Source organism: Nycticebus coucang, chromosome 1 (assembly GCF_027406575.1).
Source record: "Nycticebus coucang isolate mNycCou1 chromosome 1, mNycCou1.pri, whole genome shotgun sequence".
NCBI lineage: Eukaryota > Metazoa > Chordata > Mammalia > Primates > Lorisidae > Nycticebus > Nycticebus coucang.
The window spans coordinates 138,035,129-138,052,503 of record NC_069780.1 but is presented as its reverse complement, the minus strand read 5'-3'; the positions used below and the strand labels follow the sequence as shown (position 1 = coordinate 138,052,503).

The 17,375-nt window shown below is 43.9% G+C and overlaps 2 protein-coding genes across 6 annotated transcripts in view; both read left to right on the top strand.

Moving 5' to 3' along the window:
- The window catches only part of RAD17 (RAD17 checkpoint clamp loader component), a 45,655-nt gene extending 39,463 nt beyond the window's left edge, over positions 1–6,192 (top strand). For 2 of the 3 annotated variants that reach the window (XM_053589324.1, XM_053589318.1), the window contains exon 18: positions 5,462–6,192. In XM_053589324.1, coding sequence (XP_053445299.1) covers positions 5,462–5,723 — 262 coding nt within the window. In that variant the 3' untranslated portion in view covers positions 5,724–6,192. The remainder of the gene's footprint in view (positions 1–5,461) is intronic. The other variant, XM_053589327.1, reaches the window with a different exon arrangement.
- A 272-nt stretch (positions 6,193–6,464) lies between these two features.
- The window catches only part of MARVELD2 (MARVEL domain containing 2), a 35,489-nt gene continuing 24,578 nt past the window's right edge, over positions 6,465–17,375 (top strand). For 2 of the 3 annotated variants that reach the window (XM_053589337.1, XM_053589332.1), the window contains exons 1-2: positions 6,565–6,694; positions 14,222–15,382. In XM_053589337.1, the coding sequence (XP_053445312.1) occupies positions 14,237–15,382 (1,146 nt within the window). In that variant the 5' untranslated portion in view covers positions 6,565–6,694; positions 14,222–14,236. Of the gene's footprint in view, positions 6,523–6,564; positions 6,695–14,221; positions 15,383–17,375 lie in introns of those variants that run through there. The other variant, XM_053589335.1, reaches the window with a different exon arrangement.

The window sequence follows — 17,375 nt, the reverse complement described above, 5'->3', positions numbered from 1 at the left end:
TATTTTCACTTACTCCCAATGGAATATGCCAGACTAAATAGAATTATAGAATCGCAAAGGCCGAGGAATTTTTTTTGTTTTTTTTTTGGCCGAGGCTAGGTTTGAACCCACCACCTCTGGCATATGGGACCGGCACCCTACTCCTTGAGCCACAGGCACCGCCCAAGGCCGAGTAATCTTTAAAATCCTGTAGTTCAGGGCGGCGCCTGTGGCTCAGTGAGCAGGGCGCCGGCCCCATATACCGAGGGTGGTGGGTTCAAACCCAGCCCCAGCCAAACTGCAACAAAAAAATAGCCGGACGTTGTGGCGGGCGCCTGTAGTCCCAGCTACTAGGGAGGCAGAGGCAAGAGAATCGCCTAAGCCCAGGAGTTGGAGGTTGCTGTGAGCTGTGTGACGCCACGGCACTCTACTGAGGGCAATAAAGTGAGACTCTGTCTCTACCAAAAAAAAAAAAAAATCCTGTAGTTCAGCGGTTCTCAACCTATGGGTCACAACCCCTTTGGGGGTCAAATGACCCTTTCACAGGGGTTGCCTAAATACATCCTGTATATCAAATGTTTACATTACGATTCATAACAGTAGCAAAATTACAGTTATGAAGTAGCAATGAAAATAATTTTATGGTTGGGGGTCACCACAACATGAGGAACTGTATTAAAGGGCCACGGCATTAGGAAGGATGAGAACCACTGCACTAGTTCAACAAATCTTGCATATCTAGAAACACCTATTCTCCTTTCCTAACAAGAGGTGTCATTAGCCTATGCTTGAAGACCTGCAGTAACCAGTAACTGCTTCAAAAAGTAGCAGTGTTGGTTGAAAACTTTCTGAGGGAGAAAATTCAATCTACTGTTTTGATAAGTAGATTTTAAGATGGTAAACAGTCTTGAATTCATGTGAAAGTCATATCACCTTATTTTGATTTCCTTGTTCATCATCAGGTCAAAGCCTAAACTTTTGGGGGGAATTAGAGATGGAAGAATTCAAAATTCTTTGTATGAAAGCATTTGTCACCAAAATGAGCCTCATACCTTTATGTAGCATAAACCTTACTGGAGAAAGGAAATAGGGAAATGCCTTTTTATTTCTCCTCACCGTGTACATGTTCAGTCACTGTCTTGAGCACTGTCTCACACTTGGATAGACCTTTCCATAGCGATGCCCTGGAGTTTAAAATTATCAGAACAATTAAAAAAAAAAGTAGCAGTGCTCTTCGTATTTCCTTATTTTAGAAAATTCAGACAAAATATAGAGATACAGGGTGGGGCCTGTGGCTCAAGGAGTAGGGCGCTGGCCCCATATACCAGAGTTGGTGGGTTCAAATCGGCCCCAGCCAAAAACTGCAAAAAAAAAAAAAAAATAGAGGGGCGGCACCTGTGGCTCAGTCGGTAAGGTGCCGGCCCCATATACCGATGGTGGCGGGTTCAAACCCAGCCCCGGCCAAACTGCAACAAAAAATAGCCGGGTTTTGTGGCGGGCACCTGTAGTGCCAGCTACTAGGGAGGCTGAGGCAAGAGAATCGCTTAAGCCCAGCAGTTGGAGGTTGCTGTGAGCTGTGTGATGCCACGGCACTCTACCGAGGGCGATAAAATGAGACTCTGCCTCTACAAAAAAAAAAAAAAAAAATAGAGATATCTATATTCATGCTGCTCATTTTATTGGAAAATAATTTCTGGTCCAATTATCCATATCAGCGACTAACAAAAAGCTTATACTTCAATTTTTTTTTTTTGGCCAGGGCCAGGTTTGAACCTGCAACCTCCAGTATATGGGGCTGGCGCCCTACTCCTTTGAGCCACAGGCGCTGTCCTATACTTCAGTTTAATTCAGCTTGTTTATGAGATTTAATTAAGCACTCAAAAAAACTTAAGAGTTTTTTGGTTTTTGTTTTTGACCTGTTTTGACCTCTCTTTGCTCTGAGTAGAGTGCCGTGGTATCATAACTCAGCAACCTCAAACTCTTGGGCTTGAGCAATCTTCTTGCCTCAGCCTCCTGGCAGCTGGGATTACAGGCACCTGCCATAAAGCCCAGCTAGTTTTTTATTTTTAGTAGAGATGGGGTCTTGCTCTTACTCAGGCTGCTCTCAAAATTCTATGCTCAAGCAATCCACCCACCTTGGCCTTCCAGAGTGCTAGGATTATAGGTCTGAGCTACCACTCCTGGCCCATTTTTAAGAGGTGTTATTTATTTTATTTTTTTGAGACAGAGTCTCACTTTGTCGCCCTTAAAGTGCTATGGCATCATAGCCCACAGCAACCTCAAACTCATTGGCTCAAACGATTCTCTTGTCTCAGTCTTCCAAGTAGCTGGGACTATAGCTATGGATGCCCGGCTATTTTTAGAGATGGGGTCTCACTGTTGCTCAGGCTGGTCTTGAACCTGTGAGCTCAGACAGTCCACTCACCTTGGCCTCCCTGAGTGCTAGGATTACAGATGAGCCCTTTTAAGAGTTTTTGGGGTTTTTTTTTGGTAGAGACAGTCTCAGTTTATTGTCCTTAGTAGAGTGCCCTGGCATTATACAGCTCACAGCAACCTCCAACTCCTGGGCTTAGGCGATCCTCTTGCCTCAGCCTCCCGAGTAGCTGGGACTACAGGCGTCCAACACAACGCCTGGCTATTTTTTTGTTGCAGTTTGACCGGGGCGGAGTTTGAACCCGCCACCCTCGGTATATGGGGCCGGTGCCCTGCCCACTGAGCCACAGGCACCGCCCCTTTTAAGAGGTTTTGAAAGGTTTTGTTTACTGAATACATGGACAAAAGTAAATGATAGAAATGGCACCTATTACCTCTCCTACCTTTTTTCCTATTTCCAGTCCCAAATGGAAAACTCTCGTGGTCTGGCCTTTTCCCTCCTCTATCCTCATAGATTCCATAAGGCTTTTGTAGTATTAATGGTTTCTTCTGAATTATGGCTTGGTTATGTGGGGCCTGTCTTTCTCATTACAGAAAGACAAACGGCCCATGAAGCAGCATCTGTGATCCTTAACCTTTTATAAATTTTTACTTTTCCCTTGCAAGTCTCTGAATCAAAGCAAGACTAGCTATCTTTGCTGGGTCCTTTCCCTTCCAAGATTATTACATCAAAATGAAGGATAATTATCTTGTCTTTTTTCTCCTAAGACATAATTAAATGAATGAAAGTCTTCAGGGCGGCGCCTGTGGCTCAGTGAGTACGGCGCCGGCCCCATATGCCAAGGGTGGCGGGTTCAAACCCAGCCCCAGCCAAACTGCAACAACAACAAAAAAAAAAATAGCTGGGCGTTGTGGCGGGCGCCTGTAGTCCCAGCTACTCGGGAGGCTGAAGCAAGAGAATCGTGTAAGCCCAAGAGTTAGAGGTTGCTGTGAGCTGTGTGACGCCACGGCACTCTACCCGAGGGTCGTACAGTGAGACTCTGTCTCTACAAAAAAAAAAAAAAAGTCTTCACTATCTTACTATTGGGTCAACTTTGTGACCTGATACGTCCCCTCCCTTTGGGAGGGCGTATTTGTCAGTGCTATACATTATAATGACTGTCATCTTTCATTAATGTTCACTGTTTGGCATGTTTGACGTGATTTTTTTTTGTCTGTTTGAGACAGGGTCTCACTCTGTTGCCCAAGATGGAGTGCAGTGGTGTCATTATAGCTCACTGCAACCTCAAATCTCTGGGCGCAAGTGATACTCCTATCTTAGCCTCCTCAGTAATGGAGACTACAGACTTATAGCACTATACCCTAGCTGATTATTTATTTATGGAAAGAAACAGGGTCTTAGTAAGAAGCTCAGGTTTGTATTAAACTTGGGACCTCGAGTAATGTTTCCACCTTACCTTCCCAAAGTGCTAGGATTATAGGCATGAGCCACCTTGTCTGGCCATATTTAACATGATCTTTGATTCATGTTGATAATATTTAATGATTATTAGATATTAATTTTAACTTTCATGTAATAGATGCAGTTTCCTATAATCAATCTACACTTTATTGTGTACGTTTAGCTTCTTTTCAGCTTTTACTATTCTAGCCTTCTAGCACATGAAATACTATTTACTTTGGATAAATTCCTAGAAATGAAATTGTGGGATCAATCAGCATACATCTTTTTGAGGCTTTTCCTCTTTATTACCAAATTACTTGGAAGAATATTCTGCCAATTTTATATCCACTTACAATATATCAGTATGTTCTTTTCTCTGAACCCTTGCTGCCATTGAGTTTCAAAAGTATTTTTGCCAGGTTGAAAAAGGACAGTAGTAGCTCATTCTTTTAATTTCCTTTTTTTTTTTTTTTCGTGAGACAGAGTTTCACTGTGTTGTCCTCGGTAGAGTGCCGTGGTGTCACAGCTCACAGGAACCTCAAACTCTTGGGCTTAAGAGATGCTCTTGCCTCAGCCTCCCAAGTAGCTGGGACTACAGGCACCCACCACAATGCCTAGCTATTTTTTTGTTGTTGTTGTCGCAGTTGTCGTTGTTTAGTTGGCCTGGCTCAGGTTTTTTGTTTTTTGTTTGTTTTTGTTTTTATTTTTATTTTTTTGCAGCTTTTGACTGGGGCTGGGTTTGAACCCGCCACCTCCAGCATATGGGGCCAGCGCCCTACTCCTGAGCCACAGGCACTGCCCCGGGGTCGGGTTTAAACCCACCACCCTCAGTGTATGTGGCTGGCACCCTAGCCGCTGAGGTACAGGTGCTAAGTCTAATTTCCATTTTTAAAATTACAAATTAGATTGAAGAATTTTTTTAAATAACCTTTAAATTTCTTTTATAAGACCTTGTTTTGGGGCGGCGCCTGTGGCTCAAGGAGTAGGGCGCCGGTCCCATATGCCGGAGGTGGTGGGTTCAAACCCAGCCCTGGCCAAAAAAGAAAAAAAAAAAAAAAAGACCTTGTTTTGTGCCCATTTTTTTCTTTCTTTCTTTTTTTTTTTTTTTTTTTTTTTTTTTGAGACAGTTTCACTTTGTTGCCCTTGGTAGAGTGCCTTGATGTCATAGCTCACAGCAACCTCAAACTCTAGGGCTCAAGTGATCCTCTTGCCTCAGCCTCCCAAGTAGCTGGGACTACAGGCACCTGCCATAACTCCCGGCTATTTTTAGTAGCGACAGGGTCTCAAAGTTGCTCAGGCTGGTCTCGAACCTGTGAGCTCAGGCAAGCCACCTGCCTCAGCTTCCCAGAGTTCTAGGGATTACAGACGTGACCACTGTGCCCAGCCTCCCATTTTTCTATTTAATTTTTCTTTTTAATTTGACAGATTCTTTACTGAAGACATTGATTAATCCTTTTATATTGTACATTGTAAAAATTTATTCAGAATTTGTCATTTACCTTGTGGTTTTGTTTATATATAGTTAAATTAAAGGGACTGGTTAAATAGCACCATGAAGGTAAATGAAAACCTAGAGAAGACAGCATCATAATCATCACATTTATGGTAATTTGAAGGGATTCCCTCCTTTGACTGTTACTAATGTCCGCACTGTGCCTGTGACAGATTGAAAATGGAAGCCTTGACCGACAGGGAACATGGAGTGATAGACACTGACAGTGGAGACGAAGGACTTGATGGAGGACAGTGTGCAGAGGAGGCTCAGGGTGAACCCACTCAAACCTCTGAATCCGAAACCTACTGTCTTCCTTTGAGTCAGAACAGTGGAAGTGAACTGCCTGCCAGCCAGCCTCAGCCCTTCTCATCCCAAGGAGACCTAGAGGAAGAAGACCTAATAATAGAAGACTATGAGAGTGATGGGACATAACCAGCCTGTTAGTCAGTTTGCTACTTCACCATTCATTTTAGTTTTATTCAGTGGTACTTGAACAGAGTTAATATACTTAACCTGAGTTACAGCTTTTTGATTCTTCACTCTTAATATTTCATGTTGAAAAAGACCAAGCCTTCAAGTAATCTATAGTATTTATTTATTTCGTGAGTGGTTTAAGGAGGCAGTCAGAGTATATGAAGTGTGTTTGAACGTTATACCAAATATCAGAAAGTGTGAAGGACTAATCCAGAATACAAAATCTTTACTGGGGAGGGGGGTTGTAAATATGAATTATAAAACCGTTTAGGATGCAATTATGAGTGTAAATAAACTTTGTGCCTTATTTACAGTTTATTGTCTCTAGATTCTCAGATACCATTTTTATATGTTGTACAGTGGAATATCTTAGATACTTTCTGAAAAGTATTTACGTAATTTATATCAAAATTAAAATGTTGAATTTCGTTCTGTTTCTCCTGCCTTTTACCTTTGCTGCCCCATGTAGTTAGGCGTAGTACACAAATCCCCCTCATCCAGTGCCAAACATTTCAAAAGCTAGGTAAGGAAGAGGATGCGCCTTACCAAAAGATCCCCGAGCGTAACCACTGCTGCAAGGTGCCTGTTGGGGGCGGGGGGGGTCACCGAGCAGCTCTGCCCAGGAGCAGGAGCCGAGCCTGACAAAGCCGGGCGGGGCAAAGCTTGGCTCGGCTTGGCTCGGCCCGCCCCGCCCCCGCTTCCCGATCCCGGTTTCCAGCCCCGGGCGGCGTGCGCGCTCTTCCCGGCGGCCGCGCAGGTGAGTGGGGCCGCAGGGGTGGGGCCTCGGGACGGGACGCGGGCGGCGAGGGTCCGGCGGCCCCCGGCACAGGTACGCGCGGCGGAGCTGGGGGCCCCTTGGATCTCACCGGTCGGGCCGGCGCTCACCGCCCAGCCCCGCGAGAGCCCGGGCCGAGGCCGGAGCCGCGCAGGTTAGCGGAGGCGGGGGTGTGGGTGCCGGGAGGGCCTTGGTCCCGAAGGTTCCATTCAGCGGACACAGGTGCAGCCAGGCCTTCGGGTCTTCCGGGCGCAGGGCCTGGCCACACCCGCGGCCCCATCCAGGTTCCCCCCACCTGTGAGGTCCCTTACGACTTAGTTCCGGTCTCTCTGGGGCGGAATCTCTGGAGTTTCGGTCGGAAGGAACGCTCACCGGGAGTGGGCAGAGGAAGAGACAGCAGGAGAGAGTTGTACGACTGGGTGCTCACAGGCTGGCGCAGGGAAGAGCCCCCCTAAGATGCTCTGTGCCCCCTGGCAGGCGTGGGTTAGTTAAAATCCACAGGGATGGGGTATTTCCCACTTGGGACTACCCCCTCGGCCAGAGGCTCTGGTGCCTTTCCTTCCTTATATTCCATTCTATCTGACAAATCCTATCACTGAAAAAAGAAAAATCCACAGTGACTTTCCCGACCCCTCGGAAGCCTAGAAGTATCCCCAGTCTACCCGTTTCTTGGGTCCGCCAAAACTTTAAAAGTAGCTAAAGCAGAGATTCTGTTTGTGTAAAGGTGACCAGGAAAGATTCCTGTGACACTTTGCTGGGAGGAACCATTTCTGCCAGGTTGTGGCTTTCCAGGATAAGTGTTCCAACAGGATAGAATCAGGCGGCCTTGAATGAAACCCACTTTGCCTCTGCGTGTGGACCTGAGTGGACTCTCAGTGACACCTTGAAAGTCCAATTATTTTATTTTTTTAATTTTTTTAATTTTTTATTTTTTTGCAGTTTTTTTTTTTTTTTTTAGCCAGGGCTGGGTTTGAACCGGCCACCTCTGGTATATGGAGCCGGCGCCCTACTCCTTTGAGCCACAGGCGCCACCCAAGTCCAGTTATTTTAGATGTGCTAAAATACAGCTGACCATTCCCTTCTAAAATCATGTGTTTTGTTATTCCACAAGTCTTCAAACATCTTTTAATTTAAAGATTGATGAGGGCGGCGCCTGTGGCTCAGTGAGTAGGGCGCGGGCCCCATATGCCAAGAGTGGCGGGTTCGGACCCAGCCCCGGCCAAACTGCAACCGAAAAATAGCCGGGTGTTGTGGCGGGCGCCTGTAGTCCCAGCTGCTCGGGAGGCTGAGGCAGGAGAATCGCGTAAGCCCAAGAGCTGGAGGTTGCTGTGAGCTGTGTGACGCCACGGCACTCTACCCGAGGGCGGTACAGTGAGACTCTGTCTCTACAAAAAAAAAAAAAAAAAAAAAAAAAGATTGATGAAGTGGTCTCATTCAAATAAGCCAGTTTTCACAGGTGAGGATGACTTACTTACATTACAGTGAATCGCTCGTTTACCACTGAGTTAAAAGAGGCAGTATAGTACCCTGTAAATGCATATATGTCATAGATATTGAGAGAGAGGACATAAAACTTGCTGAAGTTATCTTTAGTGGGTTTTTTCTACATTTCTTAGGAATGCACTTCAGAAACTATGGTAGTACTATGCATTTCTAGAACTTAAAACTTTAGACACCTCTGCTTGGCACCTGTAGCTCAAGCAGCTAAGGTGCCAGCCCCATACACCAGAGCTGGTGGGTTTGAATCCAGCTGGGCCTGCCAAACAACCATGACAACTACAACCAAAAAGAAAAAAAAAATAGCCAGGCGTTGTGGCTGGTGTCTATAGTCCCAGCTACTTGGGGGGCTGAGGCAAGACAATAGCTTAAGCTTAGAATCGATTTCATAAAAGGATGAATCGTTTTGCTGTGAGCTGTGACAGCACGGCACTCTACCTAGGGCAACAGCTTGAGGCTCTGTCTCAAAAAAAATTAAAAAAATTTTGTACCCTCATATTAATTTGAAATAAAAAAAGTAAAAGAAAATCATAAGGAAGAGAAAAAAAAAACTTCAGAGAAAAGATAAAGGACAAAGGTCCAAAAATAACTGATGCCTGTATGTAGAGAGCTCCTGCTTTGCATTGGGCACCATGCTAGGGCTACATATATTGCTAGATTGGCCATAAATTTTTATTTTTATTTTATTTATTTATTTATTTTTGCAGTTTTTGGCCGGGGCTGGGTTTGAACCCACCACCTCCAGTATATGGGGCCAGCGCCCTACTCATTTGAGCCACAGGTGCTGCCCTGGCCATAAATTTTTAATTGTACAAGTTGGTTGATCAGCACACAAGCGCGTGTAATACTTTTCTATCTACTTTTTTTTTTTTTGCAATTTTTGGCTGGGGCTGGATTTGAACCCACCACCTCCAGCATATGGGGCCTGTGTCCTACTCCTTTGAGCCAGAGGCACCGCCTCTATCCACTTTTTATATTTGAAAAATTTCTATAATACAATTTTTCAACACTCTCCTATCTAGAATTTGACCTCAAGATCTCTATGGAATTGGGTTATTTTAGTGTCTTCCTAGCCAGTCTCCCTGTTTTTAGCCCTTCTGGAATGTTCTATTGACACAACATCCATCCTGGTAAAATAAGTCAAATCATGTCACTCCTGTACACAGAATTCTCCAGGGGCTTATCATCTCACTCCAGTAAAACCCAAAGTCCTTTCCTTCCCTTTTTAAGGCCCTGCCTGAGTCAGATGACCTCAGTTCCACTACTCACTTTCCTGGGGACCACAGTAGTCTGTAGGCCTTAGTATTACTTGAACTTGCCAGGTACTCTTACCTCAGGGCTGTTGCACTAGCTGTTCCATGCTGCCCCCACCCCCCAATACTCTTTCCCCCTGATAACTAACTGCCCTCCTTCTTCACCTTCAGTTCTATATTCACATGGCATGTTCTCTTTGAGACGTTCCTGATCCCTCTGTTGATACTTAAAATTGCAGCATGGTGCCCACAATGCACTCTTTTGCCCCTTACCATATTATATATTTCACTTATCTATCATCTGTCACCCCCACCCTACTAGAATCAAAGCCTGTAAAGCCAAGGATTTCAGTCCGCTTTGTTCACCTGTGTACATCTTTCAGCATGCCTGGTGCAAAGCAGATGCATAAGAGGATTAAATTGCTCTTCCTTTCCCATTGCTTTAGATGATTCTTTAGGTTGTCGATTGATTTCATAAAAGGAATCAACAGGCTTAGTGGAAGTGCTTTTTCTTTTCTTTTTTTTTTTTTTTTTTGAGATTGATCTAGATACATTGGCCAAGCTGGCCTCGAACTCCTGGGCTCAAGGGATCCTCCCAACTAAGCCTCCTACATAGCTGGGACAACTACAGGTGTGTGCCACCATGTCCAGCTTATTTTTGAGGTAAATTAAATACCTTAATAATTCTCTCCATGGACAGTGCCTGTGGCTCAGTGAGTAGGGCACCAGCCCCATATACTGAGGGTGGCGGGTGCCAAACTGCAACAAAAAAATAGCCAGGCGTTGTGGCGGGCGCCTGTAGTCCCAGCTACTCAGGAGGCTGAGGCAAGAGAAGGGCCTAAGCCCAAGAGCTGGAGGGTGCTGTGAGCTGTGATGCCATTGCACTCTACTGAGGGCAACAAAGTAAGTCTCTGTCTCTTAAAAAAAAATTCTGTGATGACAGTAAATCTCTTTTAGATAATTGCTCTGGAAAGAATGATACTCATGGTCATTACTACACTTCTGGGTTGTCTTTTAAGGAAATCTTAACCTTTTATGATTTTTATCTCTGAGAATTTTGGTATGAGGGGTTGTCTGTTTGCTTCTTTTTGTTTGTTGTTGTTTTTTTGAGACACAGTCTTACTATGTCACCCTCAGTAGAGTGCAGTGCATCACAGCTCACAGCAACTTCAAATTCTTGGGCTTCAGCAATTCTCTTGCCTCAGCCTCCCAAATAGCTGGGACTACAGGCGTCTGCCACAGCGCCCGGCTGTTTTTGTTGTCTTGTAGTTGTCATTGTTGTTTAGCAGGCCGAGCTGGGAACTTGCCAGCCCCAGTGTATGGGACTGGCACCCTAACCATTGGGCTACAGGCGCTGAGCCTATTTGCTTGTTTTTTGACCCAGAGTCTTTTTTTTTTTTTTTTTGGTTTTTGGTCGGGGCTCGGTTTGAACCCGCCACCTCCGGCATATGGGACCAGCGCCCTACTCCTTGAGCCACGGGTGCCGCCCCTTGACCCAGAGTCTTATTCTATTGTCCTAGGTAGAGTGCCATGGTGTGATAGCTCACAGCAACCTCAAACTCTCGGTCTTGAGCAATCCTCTTGCCTCAACCTCCCAAGAAGCTGAGAATACAGGCACCCACCACAATGCTCAGCTGGTTTTTCTATTTTTAGTAGAGATAGGGGTCTTCTTTATTCTCAGGCTGGTCTCTAACTCCTAAATTCTGATCTCAGGCAGTATACCCACCTCAGCCTTGCAGAGTGATAGGATGACAGGCATGAGCCACTGAGCCTGTAAGATTTCAGTTTCTTAAATCTAGTATCAATTATTTATGTTTTACAGTGGAAGAAGCAAGACTTCTAAACTGCCTTTATTGTTTTTAAGAAGGGAAAGGTCAGTTCGGCACCTGTAGCTCAAGCAGGTCTTGAGCTAAGGGAAAGGACTACTACTGGCGGGGGCTATTTTTTGGTTATAGTTGTCATTGTTGTTTGGTGGTCCCGGGTTGGATTTGAATCCTCCAGCTCCAGTGTTATGTGGCTGGCGCCCTACCCACTGAGCCACAGGTGCCGCCCAAGACTTTTAAATGTTTTAATATGTAAAATTTATAACTAAGATTTAAAATTTCTTGTACTTAAAATAGCATGTAAATCTATTAAAGATTAATCTAATCTTTAATTAGATTAATTAAATGCTAAAACATCTAATCTGTTAAAAGATTAATTTTAAAAGCTCTGCACCTGTAGCTCAGTGAGTAGGGTGCCAGCCACATACACCAAGACTGGTGGGTTTGAACCCGGCCTGGGCCTGCTAAACAATGACAATGACAACTTCAACCAAAAAAAAAAAAAGGAAAAATAGCCCCGGGCTGTGCCTATGGCTCAGTGAGTAGGGCATTGGACCCATTTACCAAGGGTGGTGGGTTTGAACCTGGCCCCAGCCAAACTGCAACAAAAAATAGCCAGGCGTTGTGGCCGGAGCCTGTAGTCCCAGCTACTTGGGAGGCTGAGGCAAGAGCATCACTTAATGGGAGGTACCTATAGCTCAGGAGTAGGATGCCAGCCCAATATATTGGAAGTGGTGGGTTCAAACCCAGCCCCCGCCAAAAAAAGAAAAACTGCAAAAAAAAAAAAAAAAGAGCATCTCTTAAGCCTAAGAGTTTGAGGTTGCTATGAGCTGTGACACTACGTCACTCTATCAAGGGAGAAATAGTGAGAGACTGTCTCAAAAAGAAGAAAAAAAAAGATTAATTTAAAACTAGGGTAGTGCCTGCGGCTCAGTGAGTAGGGTGCTGGCCCCATATACCGAGGGTGGCAGGTTCAAACCTGGTCCCAGCCAAACTGCAACAAAAAATAGCCAGGCGTTGTGGTGGGCACCTATGGTCCCAGCTACTCAGGAGGCTGAGGCAAGAGAATCTTCTAAGCCCAAGAGCGGAGGTTTTTGTGAGCTGTGATGCCATGGCACTCTACCAAGGGCAACAAAGTGAGACTCTTGTCTCTTCACAATAAATAAATAAATAAAATGTCATAGCATGATGACTGTATGGGATTGACAGTTAAGTTCACGAACTCATCCTAGCAAACATGCTACATACCTCATTACTAAATATCACTAAGGTCACCTTCAAAGTACTCCCCTTGGGGAGCTATGCACTGACATCGGTGCCTAGCCCACCCTTCAAAGCAATTTTGAAACTTTTTCTGGAATGGCCATCACAGCCATCTTTGCACAGGTCTTACAGTTAAGTTCGAGAACTTGCCACCCTGCACTTAACGTTAGCAGCACTGTACAAACAACTCAGTAAGGTTTTATAACCTTGGTATATCAGTGTCTCACATCTGTGTTCATGTTAGCATCTGCCAGTGTCTTGCTTATTTCATGTTTTTGTGTGCCCTTCAATAACAGCTGGGATGTTCATTCCAGAAAAAGAATTCCAAAGGTAGCCTAGGCACTGGCGTTCATGCATAGCTTCCCAAAGGGAGTACTTCAAAGGTGCCCATAGTGAGATTCAACAATGAGGTAAGTAGTACTTTATCTAAGATGAATTCATGAACTAAATAGTCAGACTTCATATCCCTAGGTAACTTAATTATTTAAAATATACAAAGTCAGGGTGGTGCCTGTGGCTTAGTGGGTAGGGTGCTGGCCCCATATACCAATGGTGGCAGGTTCAAACCCAGCCCCGACCAAACTGCAACAAAAAAATAGCCGGGTGTTGTGGCGGACGCCTGTAGTCCCAGCTACTCAGGAGGCTGAGGCAAGAGAATCGCCTAAACCCAGGAGTTGGAGGTTGCTATGAGCTGTGATGCCACGGCACTCTACCAAGGGCAATAAAGTGAGACTCTGTCTCTACAAAAAAAAAAAAAATTATACATATTAAATTTATCTTTCCCATTTCTTTTCATTTAGAATCAGAATAATATTCTATTCAAATATCTAAAATATGAGGCAGTGCCTGTGACTCTGTGAATAGGGTGCTGGCCCCACGTACGCAGGGTGGCAGGTTTAGGCCCAGCCCTGCCGAACTGCAACAAAAAAATAGCCGCATTGTGGTGGGCACCTGTAGTCCCAGCTATTTGGGAGGCTGAGGCAAGAGAATTGCCTAAGCCCTGGAGTTAGAGGTTGTTGTGAGCAGTGTGACATCACGGCACTCTACTAAGGGCGACAAAGTGAGACTCTGTCTCTACAAAAAGAAAAATAGGGGAGGAAAACCCAAAAAAAAGCCCAAATATCTATAATATTTCTAGCACTCTGGGCAGCCGAGGTGGGTGGATTGCCTGAGCTCATAAGTTCAAGACCAGCTTGAGCCAGTGTGAGACCTCATCTCTAAATATTGCCGGGCATTGTGGCAGGTGCCTACCCAGCTACTTGGGAGGCTTGAGGCAAGAAAATCACTTGAGCCCAAGAGTTTGATGTTGCTGTGAAGTATGACACCACTGCATTCCACTGAGAGCGACAAAGTAAAACTCTGTCTCAAAAATAAAAACCAAACACAAATATCTTAAAAATATATATATATATTCAATTATTTTTATATATTATAAGAATTAGTCATAGGGGCAGCGCCTGTGGCTCAGTCGGTAAGGCGCTGACCCCATATACTGAGGGTGGCAGGTTCAAACCCGGCCCTGGCCGAACTGCAACAAAAAAATAGCCGGGCATCGTGGCGAGCACCTGTGGTCCCAGCTACTCGGGAGGCTGAGGCAAGAGAATCGCTTAAGCCCAGGAACTTGGAGGTTGCTGTGAGCTCTGTGATGCCACGTTACTCTACCGAGGCCAATAAAGTGAGACTCTGTCTCTACAAAAAAAAAAAAAAAAATCAGGCATGATCATATTGGCCTCCTGAATACTTTTGCTATTGAGTGAACAAAATGAGCATCATTGTAAAGATAAAAGAGTGTTAAGTTAAAAAAACAAAAAAAAGCATGAGTAATAACTTTAAACTTGATCACAGGTTCAAAAATCACAAATGTCTTCAAATGATGGAAGATCCAGGAATTGGGACAGGCACTATGATGAGGTCCCAAGTGAATCGCCCTCTCGAGATGGCACCGTAAGAAGCCTCGAGACTCTTCACGACAGGGAGCTGGCCGTGAGCTCTGATCCCTTACCACCGCCCCCTCTCCCATTACAACCACCATTTGGCCCAGCGTTCTACTCAAGTGACACAGAGGAACCAGCCATAGCTCCAGATCTGAAACCAGTAAGGCGCTTTGTCCCTGATTCCTGGAAGAACTTCTTCAGAGGGAAGAAAAAAAACCCAGAGTGGGACAAGTCGGTGTCTGATATCAGATACATCTCCGATGGAGTGGAGTGTTCGCCTCCAGCCTCGCCAGCAAGACCAAACCATCGTTCACCTCCCAACTCCTGCAAAGATCCTTATGGAGGGTCAGAAGGAACCTTAACTTCCCAGAAAGAGACTGATGCAATGTTTCCCCATGACCCCTATGGGTCTCTAGGCCGACACACAACAGTTCGAACGTACAGTGAGAAGGTGGAGGAGTATAACCTGAGGTATTCCTACATGAAGTCCTGGGCAGGCCTGCTAAGAATTCTGGGCGTAGCAGAGCTGCTTTTGGGGGCTGGTGTCTTCGCCTGTGTCACAGCTTACATTCACAAGGACAGTGAGTGGTATAACTTGTTTGGATATTCACAGCCCTATGGCATGGCAGGTGTTGGTGGCCTGGGCAGTATGTATGGGGGCTATTACTACAGCGGCCCCAAGACCCCTTTTGTACTTGTGGTTGCTGGATTAGCTTGGATCACCACCATCATTATTCTGGTTCTTGGCATGTCCATGTATTACCGGACTATTCTTTTGGACTCTAATTGGTGGCCCCTAACTGAATTTGGAATTAATGTCGCCTTGTTTATTTTGTACATGGCCGCAGCCATAGTCTATGTGAATGATACCAATCGAGGTGGACTCTGCTACTATCCATTATTTAATACGCCAGTGAATGCCGTGTTCTGCCGGGTCGAAGGAGGACAGATAGCTGCGATGATCTTCCTCTTTGTCACCATGATAGTTTATCTTATCAGTGCTTTGGTTTGCCTGAAGTTATGGAGGCATGAGGCAGCTCGCAGACAGAGAGAATACATGGAACAACAGGAGGTGAGTGATTGCATAATCCTTCGTCTGGTTTTTATGTTTTTCTGTTATTTGCTCCTTGTTAAAAAAAAGACTAGGTCTCCTAGTCCTCAAAACAGAAAGCTTTCATAGAAGTCTTTTGGTTTCTTAATTATCTGAGGCTCAATAGTTCTAGCTTAGTATCTGACACGTTTTGACTGAGATAACCCACTCGGGTGTCGTTATATTACTTTGTAAGTAGACACCATATGTGTAATATAAAGTTTGTTGGCTACACTATTTTGTCTATCTTTTGTGTGTGTGTGTGTATGTTTTTTTTGGGCGGGGCTAGGTTTGAACCCGCCACCTCCGGCACATGGGACCGGCATCCTACTCCTTGAGCCACAGGTGCCGCTCTATTTTGTCTATCTTAAGAAAAAATATAGCTACTGAATTTTGTAAAAAAGAGGAAGATACTCCATAAAGTAAGTGTCTTATTATTGAAGCGAATTTGACAATCCTGATTATTTAATATGATAATACAATAAAAATTCATAATTTTTCAGTTATAGTAAGAAAATGCTCATTTAAATGATATGATTTACTTTCTTCCAGGGAGTTAAATAAAGCAAAATAAGAATATGGAGAGCTATGTTTGATTTTTTTTTTTTCTTTTTTAATACTGAGAGGTTGTATTGTGATGAACATATTCTGTGAAAATTTGCCCCCAGTGGCTTTGGGGTGTTGTCCTTATTTTAGGAAGGTGTATGTTCCAAAGTTAGAATGGAAGCCCTGCACTTATTTTTATATTTCTAAGATTTAACTAATTAAATATTATAATAATGAGAATAAATAATAAAGAGAATAAAATAATAATAATATTTGAAAGATAAGATTATGGAAACATTATTTAAAGTAATTTTCATTGACCAGTAGCAACCACAGGTAGGAAACCTGTGGCCTTCTGATATCAAAATTGCTGTTTTTTAAACACCAAAGAAGGCAAGAAAAGCTTCATCTCTGTCTGCTGTAGCCCTTTTAATAAGAGGATTTTGTTCCACAAAATTTGGATTCCATCCAAAGGCTGAAGGACCTAGAAAGCCACAAGTTTCCTTAAAGCCGCAGGTTCCTTGCCCTGTGGGATGTTTGACTTACTTCTTCTAAGGAGATAGGTGTAACAGAATCTCCCGTACCACCAAAAATGTCGATATTTACATTCTCAATTTTCTTAATTTTAAGTTAACTATATCATGAATTTTTCCTTTCCCACTTTTCCTGGGATTTATTAGATGCTATACAATTGTACCTTGTAGATAATGGGCAAAACTATAAACAAAAATTGAATCCTATCTTTAGGATAGCATACACTGACACAGACATTTTACTTTAATTTTTTGTATGAATCTGATGCATAATAGCAACAAATAGTTTTATAATAAGTACCTGTGTATTATACAAAGAACCTATGTGTTATATGAATAACCTCAAAATGTTTCGATGTGGTTTATATTCTTTTGTCACAAAATATATTTATCTTATTAGAACTCTACATACATTCAAGCTATTTCTACAAATTTTTCTCTAGACTTTAAGCACATAAAAAAGACTGTAAGCATATATGTTAAATTTACATCTATATGTGCAAAATAAAGAATTTTAAATTCTAATCAATGTGAAATGCAGATAGTAAAACTCAAAACTTCCTCATAATTTTATTTTTATTTATTTATTTTTATTTTTTGAGACAGTCTCACTATGTTGCTCTTAGTAGAGTGCTGTGGCATCACAGCTCACAGCAACCTCAAACTCTTGGGCTTAAGCGATTCTCTTGCCTTAGCCTCCCAAGTAGCTGGAACTACAGGCATTTGCCCCAACGCCCAGCTATTTTTTTTTTTTTTTTTTGAGACAGAGCCTAAGCTGTCGCCCTAAGTAGAGTGCTGTGGCGTCACAGCTCACAGCAACCTCCAACTCCTGGGCTCAAGCGAGTCTCCTGCCTCCGCCTCCCAAGTAGCCCAGATATTTTTTTTTTGCAGTTTGG